Source organism: Lepidochelys kempii, chromosome 1, assembly GCF_965140265.1.
Source record: "Lepidochelys kempii isolate rLepKem1 chromosome 1, rLepKem1.hap2, whole genome shotgun sequence".
NCBI classification, from domain to species: domain Eukaryota; kingdom Metazoa; phylum Chordata; order Testudines; family Cheloniidae; genus Lepidochelys; species Lepidochelys kempii.
In genome coordinates, this window is record NC_133256.1 from 42,553,652 (window position 1) to 42,575,804 (window position 22,153).

General features: G+C 41.5%; 1 protein-coding gene across 7 annotated transcripts in view; it reads right to left on the bottom strand.

The window, feature by feature from the left end:
• Positions 1-22,153, bottom strand: part of ATP8A2 (ATPase phospholipid transporting 8A2) — a 692,754-nt gene that overhangs the window by 131,909 nt on the left and 538,692 nt on the right. For 4 of the 7 annotated variants that reach the window (XM_073340296.1, XM_073340286.1, XM_073340306.1 and 1 more), the window contains one exon: positions 19,924-20,031. In XM_073340296.1, the coding sequence (XP_073196397.1) occupies positions 19,924-20,031 (108 nt within the window). Of the gene's footprint in view, positions 1-19,923; positions 20,032-20,784; positions 20,838-22,153 lie in introns of those variants that run through there. The other 3 variants (XM_073340314.1, XM_073340333.1, XM_073340343.1) reach the window with 3 other exon arrangements.

The window sequence follows — 22,153 nt, forward strand, 5'->3', positions numbered from 1 at the left end:
AAAAACACTGTGGGGGCCTGAGTCTGCAACCCAAATTCACAACAAATATCACTTACCCACTCAAGTGGTCCCAATAAAGCCAATGGGACTGCTTGCATGAGAAATTGCTGCTCACCATAACTAGGGCAATATTCCCTGGGTTGCAGACTTTGGGCCACGTGAGCATATCTTCAGGACACTTTTGAAAGGCTCTGTTGGAAAACTTGGTTCCAGATGGAAATGAGAAGCGGTGTTTAAGCTGGACTACAGTGCACTTTTCCCACTTCAATGCACACAGTGTATAATAGTGTTACCCCTTTTGAACTGAGTGGTTAGCCAAAATTTGGGGTCTTGCAGCTTGTTTCTGTTAGGAGGAGAAACTGATGAGAGAGTCACGTATTTCTTTGATGCAATCCTGTTTATTTACATAAAGTTCCAGTTCCCTCAACACAGTAGGAACAAGCAACAGGAGACAGTTCCTTTATTCGCAGTTCCAAACCTCTTTCCAGGCAGCACTTTACCCAACAGCTCTGTCTTCTCAGCTTTTTCTCAGGGTCACACTACAAATCCTTCACTGGCCACCCTTGGCTTTCTGCTGCCTTCTCCCTCCCTCTCTCTCACATACACACACAGAGCTGCAATCCAATCAGTCCCCAGCCCCTTATGTGTTATCATCAGACCCTGGGGAATACCGTTCAGACTGCATGGCACAACTCCTACTTCAGCCTTGCATGTGGCCTGTGTTTTGGGTGGAGGCCTCTATTGTTCAACTATCTATTCTAGAAAGCAGCTCAATTGTTGTTTTTACATTTATCCTGAATGAAGGGTAGTTGTTCAGCCACCAGCTTCAATGAGCTTTCGCCCAACCTCCCTCCCCCACATCATAACAATAGCACTTCTCCCAAGTAGAAGAGGAACACAGCTTGACAGAGCCATGCTTTAATTCTCTCTTATTTCACCACCTATGACGTTGGTACATTTTTATCTATGTGGAGTTTTACTCAGTCACATTGAAAATCCATTACATATATATGGATTTTCAATGTGACTATATAAGATCAAATACAGCTGCCAGTATCTTAAAGAAATTCACCAGTGTTTCATCTAACATTTATATCACTATATGGTTAAAAAACCTGCCTTAAATTTGGACATATCTTTACTGAATGCAGCTTCTGTGCAAACAATGTTCTACATGGTTATTCCTCATGTTTCACTGAAATCATGTGTAATGCACAAACTGAAAAATATTTTTCTTAGTTCATCCCTTTATTACAAAACAATCTCAAACCACCAGAGCAATGATGTTTCCTTCTTGTAACAAAATGACATATGTTGGATACATCAGGCTGCTCCATTTTTATATACATCTCATCATAAAACAAACTAACAGCATCAACAAATGTATCGGCCACTAATGTTTATTTGTGCTACGCATTTAAGGGATTTTATTGTTTGTTTGTAAAAATGAATGCTTACTCACTCACTGGTAATGTATGTTTTTCCACTACAGCAAAACGGATGATGTATTTTTCAAGAGAAGCCCCTGCAAAGGTTACACTCACCTTTTGTACTACTAAGGGCTACACTGTGGCTTTAAGCCACTGGCCACATTGGCTTCCTCTTTTCCAACCAATCAAACACAACCTTATTGTCCCTCTACACCATGGCAGGCAAACTGCCAAATACCTATAATACACGGATTTGGAATGTGGACCTCCTTGAGCCCATCTACTGTACTCCATCCCCTCTCCCAACATTCCCATTCACTCTGCAGCCCAGCCACCAGATACAGGACAGAGAGTCACAGGTACCCCATGGACTATAGTAATATATAATACATAGCCCTTCTATAGTGCTTTTCATAAGTAGATCTCAAAGCACTTCACAAAGGGGATCCATATCATTATATTCCCATTTTACAGATGGGAAAACTGGCCGCGCTGGTAGTGCTGCCTATTAAGAGTACCCCAACATTTCCCTTTTTAAAGATCCTATTTTCAGTTGTTGGTAACTTTGCCAAACTTTAAAACGTTGGGCTGAGATTTTTTTTCCATGCCGGTGTCTGCGGTGGGCTGAAATATTTTGGAATGTTTCAGCCAAAACAGTGCCATGGTTTCAGAAAGCACTGCTAGGGAAAAATACATTGTTTGACCACATCAAAAAAATTCTTGAGTCCTTTTCTTTGAAAAGGTCTAGTGCCTCCATGCTTGACAGAAGGGTCTTCAAATTTGGCACTGTGCTTTTTGCTGTCCCAATGAAGTTTCACCCAAATTTGGCCAACATATAACCCTCTGGAAAAATATCAGTTCACCCATGCTCAGCAGAGACTTGGGAGTTTCTCAGCTAAATTCCCCAAAGATTCAATGCTCACTGAGCATGCTCCAGCCCACAGCTGCAGAAGCCAAGCAGGACTTTCCCTTAAATTGCAGATCCTAACTGCTGCAGGATGGGGTGGGGCCAGGCACTGGAACAGAGAGCAGGGAGACTTTCTCCTGTGTGCTCTCAATGACCCCATTGCTGGTGCCCTGGCAGTGTGGAGAAAGGCCACCTGAATTAAATGTAGAAAGGACAAGTACTGGATAGAGGGAGCCTGGGACTGGAGGCTGATGGGCCGGGGTGAGAGACTAGGAACCTGGGGGAGGGAGAGACTTCAACTGGCTGGGCAAGGAGACTAGCACTGGAAGCTGTGCAGGGGTGGGGAAATAGGGTTGCCAACTTTGTAATATTTAAAAACTGGACACTCCAGTGGGAGTACTGAAACCTCCCCCAGCCCGCCTCTTGCCCCCGAGGCACCACCCCTTCCTCCAAGATTCTGCCCCTTCCCCCAAGGCCCGGCCCCTCAGTCGCTCCTCTTCCCCCATCACTTGCTGTTCTTCCCCTCCCCATCCCACTGACCAGGTCAGGAGGCACTCACCTACAGAGCCTGGGAGCTGAAGCCAACTGATGCAGGTAGTAGGTGGCCCTGGCTGAGTAGGGACTGATACAGATGATGACCCGGCACCTCCCCACCTCCCCCACCTGCAGTAACAGGACTTTGGGTGTTCTGTCTGGTCAGTAGATTAGGCACCTGGCCACCCTATGGGGAAAACAACGGCATCCTTCACTACACAACCCTGATCCATTCCAGAGCAGAATCATTCTGTGCACTGAATGAAGCAGGAGTCCTCTGGAATAAAATAGTAATTAAAGGCTGCATCATAATGCATGTGCACAAGGGAACCAAATTAAGGTTGCACCAGGAACCTTAATTCTGACATTTCCTAACACCTGAGTGCTTGACTTTGCAACTTTAATGTTCCTTTAACACAGCACATACTTTGGTCACAGTTCTACAGGATGTCTTGTACCCTCCAACTACAGGTCATTCTGCACATGCAATATGATGAAAAGCTGGATGGGGATGTTATCATACAACAAAAGCCCACGGTTACAACCCAGGCTGAGCGCCTCCTTGTGGATGGTCTCCAGGCTGCTGTATTAGAGCCAAAGCTTGGATCCCATGTGCTTTTGCTTTTAAGTCTATTGAGTGGGAGCCTCGTTCAGATGCTATGTCTAAGTCAGGCTTTTCAGGCATACTCTCAGGGCACAGACTCCAGTGCTGGTACCTCCTTCTTGGGATGTTGAACCCTGCAATCCAGGTAGGCCCCCGGCCCTAAGATCAGTGCGGACCCCGCCAAATCTCCTAAGTAGCTTAAGTACACCCTCTCTAGAGCACCACCTGCATGGGCACTCCAGTTTACAGATTAACCCTTTGTGGACTTTGTGACAATTAAAGTAAACCCCCCCCCCCAGATGTTCTGGTTTAACTTGGATTTTAACTTGAAGAGTGGTCAGTTTGGATGAGCTATTACCAGCAGGAGAGTGAGTTTGTGTGTGTATGGGGGTGGGGGGGATGTGAGAACCTGGATTTATGCAGGAAATAGCCCAGCTTAATTGTCATGCACATTGTGTAAAGAGTTATCACTTTGGATGGGCTATCACCAGCAGGAGAGTGAATTTGTGTGGGGGGGTGGAGGGTGAGAAAACCTGGATTTGTGCTGGAAATCACTTTAGATAAGCTATTACCAGCAGGACAGTGGGGTGGGAATAGGTATTGTTTCATATTCTCTGTGTATATATAAAGCCTGCTGCAGTTTCCACGATATGCATCTGAAGAAGTGAGCTGTAGCTCACGAAAGCTTATGCTCTAATAAATTGGTTAGTCTCTAAGGTGCCACAAGTCCTCCTTTTCTTTTAAAGTAAGTAAAACAGACTTTGCAAAGGCATTTCTAAACCACATGCTTTACTCAGACCACTCACAATAGCTATACAGATCTATTCAGAAAATAACTAATATCTGCATGCACATCCCTCCCTCGGTTTCCTCACGCCTTCTGACAATGCTGTGGGTCTTCAACAGTGTCCATCAGAGAGTCCAGCATCCTTATGCACCCCCTCTCTTCCTGCCCAGCCTTCTCTTCTGGTTCTGGTCTGTCCTGCCCTTGCTAGAGTCAGTCTCCTTCAACAGCAGAGTCTAACATTGTCTCTTCCTGACCTTTCCCTGAGGTTTTTCCATTCTCCAGTCCTCTACGGGCTGCACCCTCCAGTCCTCTGTGTTCCTTTCAGAGGATAAAAGTCATTAACAAGTCAATAGTATTTGGTCAGTAGTCTCCATTTTCCTGTTAGGGTCCTGGCTCTGTCCTAAGTTGGACATGGATGTGCTCCCCTTGGACAGGGACAAAACAACAAGTCTTGACACCTGTATTGTTTGTTAAGTATCAATGACTGGGCTATCTAAACCACTGTATGCCTTCCTGCAGCTGTATCCAACCCCCGCCACCCAAGTTAACTCTTTGTACCCCTGTAACAGAGAGCATGAAGTAATCAATAGAAAGAGTACACAATATATTCGTAAAAAATGATACAGATATCACCCACGTTCTTTACAACCACATTGTTATCATGTGTGTGCACAACATGGCAAACTGAAGGTTGTTTCAAGTGGTGAATGGTGGGGTATTGAAATGGAGAGTCAGTGAGGGGAAAAAAGACACAGATGAGGTTGGTATTGGGAACTTAAAAGTGAATTTTCTGACTTTTGAGGGTTCAGTTCATTTGAGCTGTAACACTCTATTAATGTTACACATTAAAGATCAACGTGTTCTCAGTCTGAACTCTAGCTAAAGCTTTTGTCTGGGGCCCCAATGATGTTTTACCCTTTTGTCTTTCTTGTATGGTGGGCAGCTGAAATGGGAGCACTTTATAGAGGTTTTAGATTTGGAAGAAAGCCCCCAAAATTCATGTATCTTATTGAAACTTTATCAGACACCTCTCAGAACTGTTTTTGCCATCCCTACCTTGCACCTCCTAAGGAGCTCTTTTCCCTCGAGGCTTCTTTAAGCTAAAAATAATTAATAACTTTTTTTAATGTTTTAGAGATTGTGTCCCTTGGCCCCTTATCCTCAGTTTGGTCTCCTGTTCTTGAAATAACAACTCAGACTCCTCTGATCAATAGGTTGAAAGTTATCTGGTATCAGTAATGTCTATTTTAGATGTTTGCAGACTCCTATGTTAAAGTTCTAACACTCAGTGAATTGGAGGAGGTATTCTATAACTTCCCATAGCAACAGTATGCCCAATGAACTATTGTTCATATCGCTCACCAGTGTTTCAAGAAAAACAAAATAACCAAGCTACTATAAATCACAACTCTAGCCCTCTCTGTATTGATACTGCTATGCGCCACAGTGAGAGGCGACTTTCCCGCAGTCATACAGCAGGAAAAAGGGACAAAATAGAAACATTTTTCAGTTCTCAATGGACAAGTGCCCACATCCACCAATTATCCATGGCTCTAGATGGAAGGGGGCATCGTACAGGAAAGAAAAGGGTTGAGAAGCATGCTTAGATCTTGAGCTCGTCAGGGATGCTCATGTTTGTTTGTACAGTATCTAGCACAATGGTGCCACTATCCTGATTGGGTTTTCTTGGCATTGCTGGAATATAAATATCAAAACCAACAAAAATAGTCACGCAAATCTGGGCATCTTACGCTCACAGGCCAACTACACAAATACTGACCTCACACATGTGTGTAGACATGCTATGCATACCCTGAGTTTAGGTTGTTCAGTGCACGGCATATTAAGATTACCTCCGTTCCCAACATGCCCATCCTTATGGGGAAGATGGGAGGCATGAGATAAGCATCATCGCCACAGCCAACTGGGTTAATCAGGAATCAGTGGAGGGACAGATGGGGCTGGCTGACTTACAGCACCATGTGGGATACTCAGGAGGGCTTGATCTGCTGCCAAGCTTGCTGCTTCTGAAGCCCTTGCTCCCATCTTAATGTCAGCCCATTATTATGGAGATTATTGCCACTCTTTGGGGCTTTGGGGTCAAATTTTGTCTTTCAAGTGCAGATTTTTAAAAGTAAAAAACATCATAATAAAGGGAATAAAGGCATGCTTTGAAATTAATTTGGAAAGATATTTTCCATCTAAAATGACTAGAGCTGCCTGCCCACAGAGATCCAAAACATAACATCAGGGATGGAATGATTAAGCATGGTGAAAAGACAAGAAATCAGAAAAACAAATTTAAATTTAATAAATAAATAACCCCTCCCCCAACAAAACCGTAACACACTGTTCCCTCTCTCTCTCAGCTCCAAAGCAAAAGAATGAATAAGAAACAGCATCTAAACAAAAAATCAGCAGTATGTCCTAACTATTAACCAGGATGGGCAGGGATGGTGTCCCTAGCCTCTGTTTGCTAGAAGCTGGGAATGGGCGATGGAATGGATTACTTGGTGATTACCTGTTCTGTTCATTCCTTCCGGGGCACTTGACATTGGCCACTGTCGGAAGACAGGATACTGGACTAGATGGACCTTTGGTCTAACCCAATATGGACGCTCTTATGTTCTAACTACCCTCTCCTGTTCAGCCACAATACTGCACAGCCACAATCATAGGAGGACTCAAGTGTGACCTGAAAGAACCATTTAAATGCCGATTGCAAAAGTCACAGCTGCCCTATTGTGTACTGCCTAGCCTCAGCTGTAAAAGCGTTTCTGGTTTCCAGAGTGGCCACAACCTTCCTGCTCTGGACCCCAGATGAACCTTTGTGATTTGCCCAACACCATCTCACCCTCTAAAATCACGGAACTATCACGACGTTTGCCCCCGTCACACCAATCACTCTGTTACACCCCTTTTCCCTATCCTTTGTCTGTTTAGACAGGAACCTCTTCTGGGTAGGGATCATCTACTACTGTATGTTTGTGCAGTGCCTGACGGGGCCCGGTTCTCGGATACTTCACGAGCACCATCATAATAAACATAATATTGATTAACCTGTTATGGCAAATCAGTGGCAGTGCCAGGAACAGAATCTAAATCTTTTTCGACTGTTGATCCTCTAGTGGGATGGTTCTCAACCTGTGGTCCATGGACCCCTGGGGGTCTGCAGATTATGTCTAAGGGTTCCGCAAAAGGTTGTCATTACCATAGTGGTTTTCAACCTGTGGTGTGCAAATTTCCAAAGGGGTCCGCACCTCCAATCAAAATTTTTTAGGTGTCCAGAAATGAAAAAAGGTTGAAAACCACTGCTCTAGTGCAGTCTTCTCACGACTAGCCAACAGCGGCTACTGTTTATTTGTTTAGAATCCTCCTTACAAGTAGATTGATGAAAATAGATCATAATGGCTCCTCAGGAGAAATTCTAAGAAACTGAAAAGTGGCAAATTCAACACTGATAAAAGAAAATACTTTTTTACACAATGCACAATTTTTCACAAACCACACATTAACCCATGGAATTTATTACCACAAGATGTCATTAAGCTTAGCAATATTCATAAAAAATGGACAGCTGATACCTAGTATTATACTATTAAATATTAAACAAACAAACAAACAGACAAGAGTTTTGGAAAGGCTGTTTAAATCCTCATGCTTCAGGGCATAAACCATCCACTAATAATTGGGGGGTTAGGTGGAAATTTCCCTGGGGACAAGTTATTACTGAACTGCCAACTGCAGGGGTGTTTGCATTCTCTTCTGAAGCACTTGGATCTGGTCACTCTCTGACACAGGATACTAGATTAGATGGACCATTGCTGGGCAATTCTTGTGTTCCTAGGTTCCTTTCCTATCACTATAGCTCAAAATGCTGACAGTTTTTCATCGAATCATACGACTGGAAGGGACCTTGAGAGGTCATCTAGTCCAGTCCCCTGCACTCATGGCAGGACTAAGTATTATATAGACCGTCCCTGACAGGTGTTTTTTTGTCTATCGTGCTCTTAAAAATCTTCAGTGATGGAGAATCCCAAACTCCCTGGCAATTTATTCCAGTGCTTAACCACTCTGACAGGAATTTTTTCCTAATGTCCAACCTAAACCACCCTTGCTGCAATTTAAGCCCATTGCTTCTTGTCCTATCCTTAGAGGTTAAGGAGAACAATTCTTTTCCCTCCTCCTTGTAACAACCTTTAATGTACTTGAAAACTGGAATCATGTCTCCTCTCAGTCTTCTCTTCTACAGACTAAACAAACCCAATTTTTTTCAATCTTCCCTCATAGGTCATTTTTTCTAGGCCTTTAATCATTTTTGTTGCTCTTCTCCAATTTGTCCACATCTTTCTGAAATGTTGCACCCAGAACTGGATACAATACTCAGTTGAAGCCTAATCAGCGTGGAGTAGAGTGGAAGAATTACTTCTCATGTCTTGCTTACAATACTCCTGCATATGCATCCCAGAATGATGTTTGCTTTTTTTGCAACAGCGTTACACTGTTCACTCATATTTAGCTTGTGATCCACTATGATCCCCAGATCTCTTTCAGTAGTACTCCTTCCTAGGAAGTCATTTCCCATTTTGTATGTGTGCAGCTGATTGTTCCTTCCTAAGTGGAGTACTTTGCATTTATCCTTATTGAATTTCATCTTATTTACTTCAGACCATTTCTCCAGGCCAGTTTGTCCAGATCATTTTGATCTTATCCTCCAAAGCACTTGCAACCCCTCCCAGCTTGATATTGTTCACAAACTTTTAAAGTATATTCTTTACGCCATTATCTAAATCACTGATGAAGATATTGAACAAAACCGGACCCAGAACCGATCCCTGCAGGACCCCACTCGTTATGCCTTTCAGCTTGACTGTGAACCATTAACTACTCTCTGGGAATGGTTTTCCAACCAGTTACATACCCATCTTATAGTAGTTCTATCGAGGTTGTATTTCCCTAATTTGCTTATTAGGAGGTCATGTGAGACAGTATCTAAAGCTTTGCTAAAGTCAAGATATACCACATCTATCACTTCCCCCCATCCACAAAACTTGTTACCCTGTCAAAGAAAGCTATTAGGATGGTTTGACTCAATATGTTCTTGACAAATCCATGCAGACTGTTACTTATCACCTTATTTTCTTCTAGGTGTTTGCAAATTAATTGCTTAATTATTTGCTTCATTATCTTTCTGGGTACTGAAGTTAAACTGATTGGTCTGTAATTCCCCAGGGTTGTCCTTATTTCCCTTTTTATAGATTGGCACTATATTTGCCCTCTTCCAGTCCTCTGGAATCTCTCCAATCTTCTATGACTTTTTGAAGATAATCGCTAATGGCGCAGATATCTCCTCAGTCAGCTCCTTGAGTATTCTAGGATGTATTTCTAATGTCAATGCACATTGTCTTCAGGACAGTACAATACAGTAGCTACTTCTCTAAGTTTAAAAAGTCAGTTGGTTTTAATTAAGAAAACACTTAATAGGACACCTTCAAACCAACTCTGCAAGAACATGCAAAAAGCTTTGCTGCCCACAAAGAGAAACTTCCAAATACAAGAACAAATGATATGGAGAAATCTATAAAGGACCTTAAGCAACCTCATATTCCAAACTGTGAATAATAATATGATTTCTGAGCATATCCCATTACCATAGGACTATAATTTATGTCTGAGGGGAAAGGGCTGGTTTCTCTGTTTTCATGAACAGAACTATATACTATTTCCAAGGCAACAAATCTGGATATTCTGCCAATTATCTATAGGTGTAAAGGACCTTTACATATGCTGCTTTTCAAATTAAGTTACAGGTATCTGGTTTCTAACTATAATTTGACAAAACAGTGTGGACAGGGGCCAGTCCGTATTGGAACAATGTTACAAACCATGGTTAAAGCTCCATGCACACTGCCTGCCAGAATCTGTTAGAAATTGATTTACCTGCAATCAAGATACATTTTGTTAATTGCCTGTATGTATAATATGCTAATCCTGTAGCTAGAGTTCTTACAAATGAGATACAAAGTCCCAAAGTAAGGATACTCAATCAAGGAAGCTCCTTTTCTTCCATATAATTTTTCATAGTTGCAATTAGCCATTTCCATCAAATATTCTAATGACCTTAAACACATCAAAATAGGAGAAAGACTCTCTATATTCCTTAAAAAGAAAAGGAGTACTTGTGGCACCTTAGAGACTAACCAATTTATTTGAGCATGAGCTTTCGTGAGCTACTGCTCACTTCATCGGATGCACACCGTGGAAACTGCAGCAGACATTATATACACACAGAGAATATGAAACAATACCTCCTCCCACCCCACTGTCCTGCTGGTAATAGCTTATCTAAAGTGATCATCAGGTTGGGCCATTTCCAGCACAAATCCAGGGTTTCTCACCCTCCACCCCCCACCCCCAGAAATTCACTCTCCTGCTGGTGATAGCCCATCCAAAGTGACAACTCTTTACACAATGTGCATGATAATCAAGTTGGGCCATTTCCAGCACAAATCCAGGTTTTCTCAAAAGGTATACATTGTCCCCAAATGTGAAATAGTTATGGGTAAGGACAAAGTCACAAAGCAAATCAAGAAACTTCCTGAAAAAGCACAAGATCAAATCCGCACAGACACACCCCTGGAACCCCGACCTGGGATATTCTATCTACTACCCAAGATCCATAAACCTGGAAATCCTGGGCGCCCCATCATCTCAGGCATTGGCACGCTGACAGCAGGATTGTCTGGCTATGTAGACTCCCTCCTCAGGCCCTACGCTACCAGCACTCCCAGCTACCTTCGAGACACCACTGACTTCCTGAGCAAACTTCAATCCATCGGTGATCTTCCTGATAACACCATCCTGGCCACTATGGATGTAGAAGCCCTCTACACCAACATTCCACACAAAGATGGACTACAAGCCGTCAGGAACACTATCCCCGATAATGTCACGGCTAACCTGGTGGCTGAACTTTGTGACTTTGTCCTTACCCATAACTATTTCACATTTGGGGACAATGTATACCTTCAGATCAGCGGCACTGCTATGGGTACCCGCATGGCCCCACAGTATGCCAACATTTTTATGGCTGATTTAGAACAACGCTTCCTCAGCTCTCGTCCCCTAAAGCCTCTACTCTACTTGCGCTATATTGATGACATCTTCATCATCTGGACCCATGGAAAAGAAGCCCTTGAGGAATTCCACCATGATTTCAACAATTTCCATCCCACCACCAACCTCAGCCTGGTCCAGTCCACACAAGAGATCCACTTCCTGGACACTACAGTGCTAATAAACAATGGTCACATAAACACCACCCTATACCGGAAACCTACTGACCGCTATTCCTACCTGCATGCCTCCAGCTTTCACCCTGACCACACCACACGATCCATCGTCTACGGCCAAGCTCTGCCATACAACCGCATTTGCTCCAACCCCTCCGACAGAGACAAACACCTACAAGATCTCTGTCAAGCTTTCTTACAACTACAATACCCACCTGCGGAAGTAAAGAAACAGATTGATAGAGCCAGAAGAGTTCCCAGAAGTTACCTACTACAGGACAGGCCTAACAAAGAAAATAACAGAACGCCACTAGCCGTCACCTTCAGCCCCCAACTAAAACCCCTCCAACGCATTATTAAGGATCTACAACCTATCCTAAAGGATGACCCAACACTCTCACAAATCTTGGGAGACAGGCCAGTCCTTGCCTACAGACAGCCCCACAACCTGAAGCAAATACTCACCAACAACCACATACCACACAACAGAACCACTAACCCAGAAACTTATCCTTGCAACAAAGCCCGTTGCCAATTGTGCCCACATATCTATTCAGGGGACACCATCACAGGGCCTAACAACATCAGCCACACTATCAGAGGCTCGTTCACCTGCACATCCACCAATGTGATATATGCCATCATGTGCCAGCAATGCCCCTCTGCCATTTACAGTGGTCAAACTGGACAGTCTCTACGTAAAAGAATAAATGGACACAAATCAGATGTCAAGAATTACAACGTTCATAAACCAGTCGGAGAACACTTCAATCTCTCTGGTCACGCAATCACAGACATGAAGGTTGCTATCTTAAAACAAAAAAACTTCAAATCCAGACTCCAGCGAGAAACTGCTGAATTGGAATTCATTTGCAAATTGGATACTATTAATTTAGGCTTAAATAGAGACTGGGAGTGGCTAAGTCATTATGCAAGGTAGCCTATTTCCCCTTGTTTTTTCCTACCCCCCCCAGATGTTCTGGTTTAACTTGGATTTAAACTTGGAGAGTGGTCAGTTTGGATGAGCTATTACCAGCAGGAGAGTGAGTTTGTGTGTGTATGGGGGTGGGGGGGGTGTGAGAAAACCTGGATTTGTGCTGGAAATGGCCCACCTTGATTATCATGCACATTGTAGGGAGAGTGGTCACTTTGGATGAGCTATTACCAGCAGGATAGTGAGTTTGTGTGTGTGGTTTTTGGGAGGGGGGTGAGGGGGTGAGAGAACCTGGATTTGTGCAGGAAATGGCCCAACTTGATTATCATGCACATTGTGTAAAGAGTTGTCACTTTGGATGGGCTATCACCAGCAGGAGAGTGAATTTCTGGGGCGGGGGGGTGGAGGGTGAGAAAACCTGGATTTGTGCTGGAAATGGCCCAACCTGATGATCACTTTAGATAAGCTATTACCAGCAGGACAGTGCGGTGGGAGGAGGTATTGTTTCATATTCTCTGTGTGTATATAAAGTCTGCTGCAGTTTCCACGGTATGCATCCGATGAAGTGAGCTGTAGCTCACGAAAGCTCATGCTCAAATAAATTGGTTAGTCTTTAAGGTGCCACAAGTACTCCTTTTCTTTTTGTGAATACAGACTAACACGGCTGTTACTCTGAAATCTATATTCCTTGTATACTAGAAACTTATTGATTTACATAATTGGTCTGAAATCTTTCCTTCATGATCATTTTCTAAGGTCCCTCTTTGTCATGATACCAACATTTGCAACCTTACATTTATCAAAAAATAAAAATAAAAAAAAAACACCCCAAAACCTAAAAACCTTCTAACTTGGTGAACTTTTTCAAAAATTTTATTTTTAAGAAAAGTTGCTCCTAGTTGATCAAGTGAACCACATTTTCAGAAAGTGGCCTTTGATTTTGCATTTGAAAAACTGAGCAAGGAAAATTTGCACAAGCAAAATTCAAAGTTAGGTTAAGGCTGGCTTAATATTTGGCAGTATATTGCCAATTCTGAATAAAAGGTGATTTTTTTATAGGCAAGGTTTAAACCTGTGAAAACGAGTTCATATGGGAAAAGCTCACACAACCTTAGGTACAGCTGCATGAATGTAACAACTTTAAGATCTCCACAAGGATTAAAATCATATGAGCAACAAATTTATTATACAACTTTAAGACATTCCCAGGAGAGATTTGCTGATAAGTTGCCAGTAGGCAGAAAGGTGTTCTTGTTTATAGGAAGCCTCTTCATAGTGTGCATGTTTATTCAGATAATTTTACATTCACAATATGCTCTTTAAAAATATATTGCCATTTCATTTTATTCACCTATATATTTTTTTGTTTTTGGCACATCCTCCAGCATGACACCATCAGAGACCTACAATAGCAGATTTGCTTATGAAAGTCACTCATGGATCACAAAAATAACTAAACCATTTCCTAAACAGATGTGTAAAAGAGGTATGCATACTTCATTACCCTACTTTAATTTATCTGCTCAAAGCACAGGCCAAAGCTCCAGAAAAAGAAGAAGTTCCAAAACCACATTAAGTGCAGAGGAGACCCTTACACATAATTATAAAAACAAACAAGATCAGAAGGCATGAGGACTTCAATCTGCAGGCAGAAGTCTAACGTCTGAATGAAGAGTTTCCACAGACTGAAACACTGACACCACAATGTAATGTGTGAGTGATTGTAGACAAACAAACTACAGTCAGAACAGCCAATTTTCTAACCAGCACCAAACTCTGTGGAAATGAGATGCCAAAAGAACAACAGAAAACTCTGGAAAAAATTTTAAACTGAGAAGACAAAAGCAAAAAGACCCATGAAAATAGGAAAATATAATCTGAGCTGTAGATATTGTCAACAGTTGTGTAAAAAATGAAAAGAGTAGTAATGTGAAGCCTGTTTAACATGACCATGGAAATATTGCAGATTATGTTGCACTGAAAACAGGGCTGCTCTTTTGTGCAGGTTCCTCTTTTCACACTCCGTAACGTAAATACAGACTCCCTCAAGTAGCCATGAGGTATACTCGGACTAGATTTTAGCTAGATGACTGGTCACATGACCAATGGGTTCTTCTAAAACTTTACAGTCCTGGCCAGCCAAACCATTTTTTTTTGGAGGGGGGGGGGGAGACAAAAATTAAGAGAACTGACGAAAGAGCTGGGGGTAGGTACATCATGCTCAGAGAACATGAACAGGAAAGGCAAAGAAACTTCCTGGGGCCCTGGGCCAGAGGAAGCTGGCAACAGACAGGGGCTGCTGCTGGAAAAGGGTAGTCATTCCCTGGGAAGAGGGTTTGGAGCTGGTACTCCTTAGAGGAGGGGGATGAAGGTATCAGAAGAGTAGGAAGCAGTCCAGGGAAGGAGCAGTGAGGCTGGAAGAGTAAAGCCCAGAACTGCTGGGTTGAGGTTTTATGGACAGAACCCAGAGAAGAGGGCGGGCGCCGGTTCTCCTACCAGCCACTGAGGGAGTGGAACCTGAGGCAGTGAACAGGAAGACTGTCTGGAAGGGGGAAATGCTAAGTGACCTGGCCAGAGGACTGAGTCATAAAGAGGAGGCTGCAGTTCCTGGACTGAGGCAACAGATTAGAGAGACAGACCGAGTGATGACATGCAACTGTGGGAAGGGGTATTGACCTGATGAGCTAATCCCCAGAATGGCCAGGAGAAGGTGCCAGACCAGCGGTGAGTGGCGCACCCCGTGTCAGATACTATCCTTAAACTCTTTCTGAAAGCACTACATATGAACCAAGAAGCTATCTGATAGACATTTTTGACATAGGACTGTACTCAACTCAGCCCAAGAAGTGTCCCACTGAAAGCAAAGTAGACAGCACCAGGAAAGAGAAATAAAGCTTCCCATTGGCTATAAGAGCTAGAAATCATCTCTCAAAATTCACACATAAAGTTCACTGGACTAGCCCTGATCGTTTGCTGTTTCCATTAACCAAACGTAGGGCTGATGGTTACAAAAAGATTTTGGTTAAGAGATCAGTGATTCTCATCTTGACAAAAGAAAAGATAAGAAGAAACTAAGAAGAGGCAAGAGAAGTATTAGAAGCTAGAAGCAGATTTACACACAAAAAACTTGAAGGTACAGTGCCAACTCTGGCTCTTCCAACCATTGGGAGGGCAAAAAGCCTCAAATGTGGAAGACATTAGTAATGCTGATCTGTAATCAAAATATTGTGGTCAAAACAATACTTAAATCATAGATCTGGAACATGACTGCATACAACATGTCACCCAGCAAAAAACCCAAAACAAAACCTCACCACCACTAAATGCCGAACACGTCAGACTAACCTCAGCACAGGAATTTTTTATTTTATTTTATTAAAGAAAAAACAAGACTAAAAATGGACAATGAAGTTTATGTATGACACAAATCATCTTTGAGCTTTTGGAAGAAAATTAATGAGGCAAAGACCAACATAAGATGCTTATAGAGAGTGGGGGAAAAACAGGAACTGTTAAATTGGAAGAGATCAGTGGTATCCTGTCTCTACCAATGGCTAATTCCAGATGCTCCAGAGAAAAGCATAAACCTCCCATAAAGCACATAACAATACATTATAACAACCTCGGAAGAGAGGGTAGGGGGGAATCTTCTTGAGCCCGGCTGGTATTCAGATTAAGACTCGAGGCTCAATATATTTTTATTCTAGTGAGTGCAACCACATATGTTATTCTTATTTACATAGGGCCAAAGCCTCCCTTGACTTTATGTCTGGCACTCAATGAGGAGAGAAGGACAAAAACTGTCTCACAGTCCCCCCACCCCAGAAACCCCATTTATGTGGTTCAGGTAAGGGACAGGCAGAATTGTAGCCCATCCCTATTCCTTTTACAGTACAATGCACCCCAAAAGGGATAGGAAATAGGCAAGGCTATGGCCCTGCACCCTGATGCGGCCGGCTGGCCACACAGAGCTGGCTGGCCACACAGAGGGTAATTAGCTGCAGCTCAAAAAGGAGTTTAGTAGAAGACTAGCAGCCTCTCCCTGGGGCAGCAGTAACAGACATTTCCTAATGGCACCATCTCATCCATATTATGTACATTATAAGTACATATTTATATATTGATGTACAAAGCTACTGGTTTCAATAATATCTTGAGGCAATGAATTCCACATACTAACAGGGAGAAGGGATCAAACTGGTGCCCAGTGTGTGCAATATGCTCTGTTTGCAGAAATTTTCATTCAAAACAGAGCTAGTCCAAACTGGCACATGTGCACAACTCAGACCATGAAGAGGCAAGGATTGTAGATCCCTTTCTTTCCTCAATACTACCTCCTGTGCAAAAACCAAACAAACAAAACACCCAAAGAGACTCAAGAAAACAAGGGGACTAGGCTGAGGACACCCCTGTCATATACAATTTTACAGCCTTCTGGAGGTGTAGACTTCAACTCCTATTTCTAGTACTGTTTAGGGAATGAATGCATGGGTTTAAAAAAAGCTACCACCAAAAAGCTACCAAAGATTTTCTACTTAATTTCCAAAGTGTCAAATCTCTTTTATTATTGTAAAATTTCCATTAAGTTCCACTGGGATTTTATCACTGCTTTGTCTTATTAGCACTATGTTTCATTTATTGTATTATGAAATGCATTAAGTGAAACAAAATAAATATGTTGTCTCTGACAGTAGAGAATAACTCTTTAATTCAGTAGTTACTTCTCTTTGCCCTGAAGGAAAAACCTACATTTTTTCCCCATGTGAGAATGCTCCAAACATAATGTACAAGAGAAAGAAATACTTACTCAATAGTTTAATAAACCCCAGCAGAAACAATACATCTTTTCAGATGCTTAAGTATCTGAGACTCTCCATGCAGACATTTGATGAATAAATGGAATAAAATGCTTTGCATGTCATATTTTTGACTCATGATGGGATGTACTGGTTGTTATAGACATTAACTAAGCATTATAGTCAAAAGGAACTAGGTTGCTTTTAAGTACTATAGCATTTTGTGTAGTAGAAGTGTTTAATACATGTTGAAAATTAATTTACTTAAACAATTAGAAACACTAATAAAAGAGAGATTTAAAAACAAACCGTAAACTCTTCACTGTCCCACTTTGCTTTTAAACACATCTTGATTACTTACAATTGCAAAAAGGAAAAGAGATGGAACAAAGGAATATTTAAAATAGACTGGAAGAAGAGAAGCAATTCATTTTACAGACTGTAGCCTAGTATGGTGCCTGCTCATTTGACCATGGTTTGATATTGTGCAGCAAATTACTTCTTGAAAGCCTCTGTGCAAGTTAATTCAAGTTCTACAGAAGCTTCCTCCATCTTAGGGTTCTTCCATCATTTTCAAGAGGTAAAAAACCTCTTTTTTTTCACCTCTCCTCCCCTCAAAGCATACAAACTAGGGAGCAAAAATATAACACTACAACACAGTGGTACTGTTTAAACTAATTTTTATGCTGAAAACATATATTATATTACATATGACTCCCTGGTCCCCAAAGGCTCTTGTACTTTTGCTAAGATGATGAACAACTCCATAATGGCTTCGATAGTGATTACTGATCCAGGAACAGCTATGCAAGTATTGGACTACATTAATGATCTCACTCAATCACTCAGAACGTAAATGTTGTGCTCTCCACAAGAATAAGGATTGTTTTACCCTCAGCAAGATATTAATGTCATATCTCAAGACATCCTTTGTTCTGGAAAACCAAAGAGTATAAAATAACATGGCTTAAGTAGAAAAACATTTTCTAGAAAGTATTCAAGCAAAAATAAAATGCTATTTAACATCAATTACTTTGCTCTGGGACCTGTGGGTTACATTGTGGTTAACATCCACTCCAGTCATGGTGCTTTTTTTTGGAGGGGGGGGGTGGTATTGCAATAAAAAAAGTTCTAAAAACCACTGCATTCTGGAACTGAACTCTATAGTCTGAGCCTTCTAATATGTGGGACTAGTTTACCTTGACACTTGTGCATTAAAAATGCTGACACATTAATAGCAACATTAAGAGTCTGCTGTTATAGATTGCAAAACCAACTCATGGCTAGGTATGAGACCTAATCAAGTTTCAGCCTAATTTATGGAAATGTGAATTAGAGTTGCTGATGCAAATGTGCACTGTGAAACACACTGAGGACATTATGAAATACTATCAAAGGAATTTGGTGTTTGTCTCTGTCAGCCATATGATGGCTGATCCCCATCCTGTCAGCTGTCATTCTCTCTCCTTGCTTTAGAAAGCTGTCCATGATAATCTACTAAAATCTCCATTATCCTCTGCATTGTACCACAATCTAATGAAATATTTATTAGACCAGAACCATGCTGAAGCAGATTGATGCCAGAATTACTACATCATAGGCTTCAATTCCCACCGTCTCTCACAGACGAAAGAATGCCAACAACTATATGAAATTATGTGATAAGTAACCTTCCAAATCATTAATTAAGTTCATGGGTGCTTTGCGTTTCTGATTTTCTGATGTTCAAAGATGACATTGTATAAAAATTAATTTGCTTAGGTCCACTATTCTAAACATTCTCATTTTGCCTTTTCCTCTTCTCTATAAACAAAGGCATCTTTAAAGGTAACTCCAAACTTGTTGTAAGAGCATCTTTTCCAGTAACTTACTCTGACGGCATTGGAGTTTGCTTGGAGTAGTATTTTATGGTATATTTGCTAGCCCCTCATTTCCGAGGAGTCTCCTATTCTAAATACGCTCACTGAAGGAGTTTTGACAGGCTCATTATTCTCTCTGTTCACCACAGGTTGAAATTATGACAGGGTGAATTTCACCACCTGCAACTGACAATGAAGGAAAAAATCCAGAACTCTACTAACATTGTCTGGGGACCTATTACATATAAGCTTCCCTTCTATTTCTGACCATCCCATCAGTTGTTTTCAGGTACATACTCTGTTTTCTTTTAACAAGTTAGGGGAAAGGAATAGTAGAAAACTGAGTATATGAACAGAGGAAATACACAACCCAAAGTTTTTAAAATATCAAATTTTTGTCTGGCATTTTGTCAAACCTTTGTTACCAAGAAAATCTCCCAAAGCCATTATTAATGAAGAGCTTAGGTCCATTCCCACCCAAATCAACTGGAAAACTCCAGAGACTATCTACAGCACATACAGTGACTTACATTGTGAATAGTTTTGAGAACCAAGCTCACTGTTTTTAATTACTGTTGTAAAACTTTAACACTTGCAGGGTGCAGGGATGTTTTAACTAAAGCTTAGGTGCACTCACTGAAGGCATTTCCTTTACAGGCATCATCCTGTTGCTGTATGATCACTGCAGGTAATATTACTTTCCCCAGGCACTGAAGACAAAAGACTCCAGTTAGAAAGCACACTCACCAATCGTTCCCATATCCAAGCATGAAAACTAACCTGTCCAAGCATGTCTGGTGCAATGGGAATGGTGGGCCAGATGGCAGAGTAGACTCCGAAGAACACCAACCAGAGCAGCATGCTTCCCCAAACGGCCAGGTGGCTAAACTGTAGAGGGACAAAAGAGAACACAGTACAGCTCTCTTTCTACTTAATAATGCCCACATTATTATTTTTCTCCTAGGAGTCTTTTTCTGTCCAGATCTCTGTCAGTCTCAACTTACAGCTGTCTACTGTACTTGGTTTTAGGCCAGTGGCACAGACTGGTTTAAACAGCACAGAACAGCTCCCCTCTTTAATCTTTTCTCCACGACACAGACAGACAGCCTTTTCAGCTAGTCTATCTTACTTGTAGCTTCAGAAACTCATCAGATTTTCCTTAGAACTCTGAGGTGCCCTCTGACTCCTGGTTCCCATTTTACTTATACAGAGTTATGTGATACATCAACGTGGATGTTTTCAAAGGTATGAGTTAGAAATTACACCCACAAAAGTCCTATTATGCCATTGCATGTATGCATATAAGCCACATGCACCACTAATATAGCCATTACTGGAAGAATCAAATAGTGTGTTATACACAATGACTACAAGAATAATCCCTATTATGTACTGACTATTTTTTAAATATGTGCTAGTGATTTATGGATATGCAAGACAATCCTTGCCCTGAAGAGTCTACAGTCTACACAACTAAACGGAATGGATGAGGGAAAAGGATGCCATAATACCAAAGTGACCAAGGAGATGTGCTGCAGAAGTTGAATACAAACAGTGTGATGTCATAAATGACTGTATACTGTACATATACACTATTGACAAAGGAGGATTTACACACTTACGATGGAAAGCTGAGTTTACCTTTAATACTGAAGACGTGAAAGCTATTTTATTTGGGCTCACACACAGTGTTGCTGTATTTCAAAAAAAGGAGAGAGTGTCATTATCTAGCAGATAGAGCAGGGGGACTATAAGCCAGGACACTAAGATTCTGCTCCTGAAACTGTCACTGATTTTTCTACGTGACAAATCACTTCAATTTCCAGTGCTGCAATTTACTCATCTGTCAAACAAGTAAAATAGTACCTGCTTTGCATGGGTACGGTAAGGGAAGCAGTGGGGGCAAAAGACATATCTGGCTTCAAGACTAAGCTTGATAAGTTTATGGAAGGGATGATATGATGTCATAGCCTAATTCTGGCAATTAATTGATCTTTGACTATTAGTGGTAGATAGGCCTAATGGCCTGTGATGGGATGTTAGATGGGGTGAGATCTGAGTTACTACAGAGAATTCTTTCCTGAGTGTCTGACTGGTGAGTCTTGCTCACATGCTCAGGGTTTAGCTAATCGCCATATTTGGGGTCGGGAAGGAATTTTCCTCCAGGGCTGATTGGCAGAGGCCCTGAGGGTTTTTTTGCCTTCCTCTGCAGCATGGGGAACAGGTCACTTGCTGGAGGATTCTCTCCACCTTGAAGTCTTGAAACCGTGAGTTGAGGACTTCAATAGCTCACATAGGTCAGGGGTTTGTTACAGGAGTGGGTGGGTGAGATTCTGTGGCCTGCATTGTGCAGGAGGTCAGACTAGATGATCATAATGGTCCCTTCTGACCTTAAAGTCTATAAGGCTTAATTAATGCTAGTAAAGTGCTCTGAGATCCTGGATGAAAAAGGCACGACAGATGCTGGGTATAGTTCTTAATAATAAATACATATTTTAAATGCTGATCACAGACATATATTGAACTTCCTGATTATGTGTTAAGAGAATCTTACTAATCCACGTTCTGAGATGTGAATGCTGATGACCTTTCTGGAGTAAAATATGATGGACCATCAGAGCATTTAACAAGGTCCTATTTTGCAGTTTGCATTCTCATGCATATGTATTTTGACAGCTTGTAGGTGGTTAAAAAAAAATAAAAAAGCAAGTAAAAATATTTAGAATACATACTGGACCAGAATTTTTAAACAAATAATTTTAATAGTATTTATATTACATTAACATTACATATTTAATAGCATTTACATAGCTAAGTGTGTTAAAGTTGCTTTATAAAATGAACTTATTAATCTTCAAAACAGCCTGATGGGGTGATTTGGAAATATTAGTGCCTTAATTTTATAGATGGCAAAATGTGAGGCAGAAAGCTGAAATGATTTATTTGCTTAGAGCATACTGTCTCCTGAAGAGGCAGCTTGTAAAAAACCAACTCATTTTATTTAAAAAGA